Source organism: Portunus trituberculatus, chromosome 22 (genome assembly GCF_017591435.1).
Source record: "Portunus trituberculatus isolate SZX2019 chromosome 22, ASM1759143v1, whole genome shotgun sequence".
Taxonomy (NCBI): Eukaryota; Metazoa; Arthropoda; class Malacostraca; order Decapoda; family Portunidae; genus Portunus; species Portunus trituberculatus.
Window position 1 is genome coordinate 2323911 of NC_059276.1, and position 2500 is coordinate 2326410.

General features: G+C 40.0%; 1 protein-coding gene across 3 annotated transcripts in view; it reads right to left on the reverse strand.

The window, feature by feature from the left end:
* LOC123507360 (sialin-like) overlaps positions 1-2500 on the reverse strand; it is a 43424-nt gene that overhangs the window by 19022 nt on the left and 21902 nt on the right. For all 3 annotated transcript variants that reach the window (XM_045260156.1, XM_045260154.1, XM_045260155.1), the window contains 2 exons: positions 2196-2296; positions 75-218 (listed from right to left, as the gene is read on the reverse strand). In XM_045260156.1, coding sequence (XP_045116091.1) covers positions 75-218; positions 2196-2296 — 245 coding nt within the window. The remainder of the gene's footprint in view (positions 1-74; positions 219-2195; positions 2297-2500) is intronic.

The following is a 2500-nucleotide window of genomic DNA, read 5'->3' on the forward strand; positions in this document are numbered from 1 at the left end:
TGACACAGTTAGAAAAAATTTATTCCTTTCACACCACCGCCTCCACCACCACCACCACCACCACCACCACTCACCTCCAGCGCCTCCTTGGTTTTCTTCCTCCCGCAGTCGTCCACCACCTCGGAGTCGTTGCCGTGGCCGTCACTCACTTCAAGGGTCATGTTGTCTGCCTCGTGGGTGTCGTGGGAAGGAGCGTGAGCTACTGCCGTGTGATTCACCTGTTGGGGGAGGAAGAGACGAAGAGACACCTGTTAAGACACACCTGTAACGATATCACCACCACCACCACCACCACCAATACCCTTTTAATCTTTTGTTGCCCTTGGCCAGCTTCCCCTTTTACATAAACAACAATAAACAACAACAACAACAACAAGAGGAAGCTACGATGATAACAGCACCGTATGATGAACAATGACAAGTAGACAATGAGAAGAAAAGAGAAACAGGAGGAGGATGAAAAAAAAAAGAAATTCACCCACTCATCACTGTGACATGAAACAACTAGCAACACCAGAAGGAATACGTGAAGTCCTTACAAGGCTTTCTTCTTCCTCTCACTCCTATTCTATCCACCTCTCTAACGCAAGGGTTAACCGGTACTCTCAGTCATTCATACTTTCTCTGGTAAACTCTGGAACTCCCTGCCTACTTCTGTGTTTCCAGCTTCCTATGACCTGAACACATTTATGAGGGAGGTTTCAAGACATTTATCCCTTTCTATCCACCTCTCTAGCGCTAGGGTTAACCAGTACTCTTAATCATTCATCCCTTTCTCTGGTAAACTCTGGAACTCCCTGCCAGCTTCTATGTTTCCATCTTCTTATGACCTGAACACATTTAAGAAGGTTTCAGGACATTTATGCATTCTTTGGGTAACTCTCTTGACCCTGTTCGGGGACTAGCATCTAAGTGGGTTTTTCTTTTATCTTTTTTGTTGTCATTGGCTAGTTTTTTCATCTTACATAAAAAAAAACATCTACTAGAAAGTTAACGATGAAAAAGAATGTACTTTAACAATATTTTTCAAAGTCTAAAGGTTGTATGTGGGTGTAGAACAAGTAAAGGTGTCTCAGAGTGACTGGTAAATAAGGAAAGGTGTGCCAAGTGACAATCAAGTGGTTAAGTGGTCAAGTTACATCTGTTTATATTCACACCTATTTGTTGCACCTGCTTGTATCAACACCTATCAAGTTATATACAATTATTTTACACCTGTTTATTTTATATCTATTTCCGCACCAGATGTTTTGTGTTGATCAGTTCAGAATAGACAGATGGATACACACGACCAGACATAATGTAGGCTCTCTCTCTCTCTCTCTCTCTCTCTCTCTCTCTCTCTCTCTCTCTCTCTCTCTCTCTCTCTCTCTCTCACACACATCCTGTCTAGATATCTCCAACGTACAAACTTTTGACTGATAACACACACACAAACACACACACACACACACACACACACACACACACACACACACACACACACACACGATGTATACGCAGTTATTGATCGAACAAGTTGGAGAAACCATTGAACTTCGCTACTTGAGGTGGAAAGAAAGAGCGAGATAGAGAAAATAAAAAGAAGCTGAGATAAGATTCTTGTTCCTGAGTGTCATGAAATAAAGAAATTATAATAAAGGAGACGGTACGCAATAAGGACACATTCTTAAGAGGTAGGGGAGCAATCCATAAAGACGCAATTGATGTAGGAAAGAATGCAATGCTAAATAAATTAATAAGTAAATGAATAAATACAGGATAAAGAAAATATAAAATGAATATAAGAGAACAAAGTAAGAGAGGGAGAGTAAATTATACAGAACAACAACAAGAACAACAAGAACAACAACAACAAGAGAAGGAGGAGGAGGAGGAGGAAGCTACAATGATAACAATAACAAATATATGATAAACAATGACAACGATAAGTAGAGAATGAGAAGAGAAAAGAAACATGAGGAGGAGGAGGAGGAGGAGGAGGAGGAAAACACACACTATCATCACAAAAAATAGAAAAAAAGAAAAAATAAAGATGACAACAACAATAATAAAGAACAAAAACAAATAAAAAGAAACGAAGAAGAAAAAAAAAGCAACAAAGACAACAAACACAAAACAAAACAAGTGAAAATGAGAAGAAAAGAAAAAAAGAAACATAGGGAAACAAGAAGAAGAGGAGGAGGAAAGCTTACCATTGCAATGATGGCCACACTGAGGTTCACCTTGAGGCCGTACACAATCATGAACCCAATGCATCCCAGCACGGCGAATATCACACGAGATGGGACAATATCTGCAGGGAGAGAGACACTGGGTAAGACAAGGCACGCGGCAATAAAGGAATAAATGAATGAGAGAGCAGAGATACGAACAGAAAAGGTGTGACAAAGTGAAATACGACAAAGCACAAGTGAGTAGATGAATGAATGAATGACAGTAGAAAAACGAACTAAAAGATATGATAGACAAATAGTGAGGGAACACAAAGCACACTGGA